This window comes from Aureococcus anophagefferens (assembly GCF_000186865.1).
Source record: "Aureococcus anophagefferens unplaced genomic scaffold AURANscaffold_1797, whole genome shotgun sequence".
Lineage (NCBI taxonomy): Eukaryota > Pelagophyceae > Pelagomonadales > Pelagomonadaceae > Aureococcus > Aureococcus anophagefferens.
In genome coordinates, this window is record NW_008706545.1 from 1 (window position 1) to 1,195 (window position 1,195).

Here is a 1,195-nt window from a genome sequence, read left to right on the forward strand (position 1 = left end):
GTGGAGATATTTGGCCGCGAAATCGATCAAGTCCGGGGGCACGGACCGCGGCCCCCGCGCGCCGGCCGCCGCAGAGCGGCGCCCGAAACCGCCGCCGAAACGGGTTCTGGGGTCATGAACGGCGATGTGGCGGATTTGACGTGATCTGTCGGGCCACGGCTCACCCGTAGTGATAGACGAGCTGCACGAGCCACTTCGCCGACGGGAACTCGCGCAGATCTAGCCGCGGTCCGCGCCTCGAACGTGTCGTCGGGACCCGTCTTCGGCCGCGCGCCGCACCACGACCACGGCCTCGGCCGACGCAGTTGAGCGCGCGCCGCATCTATGCGCAACATGGACGGACCGCCGCGACGGTTTACGGACCCGCGGCGACCTCCGGACGCGTCCAGCGCCGCCCGCTGCTCGGCCGCTCCCGCAGGCGGTTTCCGAGGCCGTGTGCGCCGTCGCGCGCACGCCGTTTCCAGCGCTCAAAAGTGGCACGCGACCGCGCAGGGACTAGTAGACGCGGACGGAAGCGGCGCGGGGGTCACAGGCGGCCTCATACGGCCTGTGGCGCGGCGCGAAGGCCATATTGAGGCTAATCGTCCGAGAGGTTTGGGTGTGAAAGGTCGACCTTTGCCGCAACACTCGACAGCTGAGCTCGGCGCCGCGCCCGCCGCCAATCGCGTCGCGGAGCGCGCGCACCCAGCTCGCACCGACTACCGACGAAAGCGCGCGCACCCAGCTCGCACCGACGAAAAAACTATGGACCTCTTCGGCGGCATGTCCGTCAAGTCGACGCCGACGCCGGCGACGCCGGCGACGCCGGCGACGGAGCCGGCGCCGACGCCCGTGGCGCCGAGCAGCTCCGGGTCCGCCTTCTCGTTTTTGAACACGCCGGCGCCCGCGGAGGACGAGCCCGAGCCCGAGCCCGAGCCGGCACCGGAACCGGAACCGGAGCCGGCGCCGGCGCCGGAGCCCGAGCCGCCGGCGCCCGAGCTCCTCGACATGGCGATGCCCGAGCCCGAGGTCGTCGCGCCGCCGCCGGCGCCCGCGCCGCCGCCGGCGGCCGAGCCCGAGCCCGCGGCGCCCGCGCGGCCCGCGGCGCGGCGGCCCATCGTGAAGAAGAAGCGCGCGAAGAAGGTCGGCTACGCGCGCGAGGACGACGAGCCCGCGGCCGCGGCCGCGCCGGCCGCGGCGCCGGCCGCGGCGCCGG

At 74.1% G+C, this 1,195-nt stretch overlaps 1 protein-coding gene across 1 annotated transcript; it reads left to right on the forward strand.

The window, feature by feature from the left end:
- Positions 1–744: 744 nt before the first annotated feature.
- AURANDRAFT_69439 (hypothetical protein) lies at positions 745–1,122 on the forward strand (the record flags this gene model as incomplete). Its single annotated transcript, XM_009045208.1, has 1 exon — positions 745–1,122. A coding segment is annotated over one exon (378 nt), but the record flags the coding sequence as incomplete, so codon positions are not given.
- Positions 1,123–1,195: the final 73 nt, after the last annotated feature.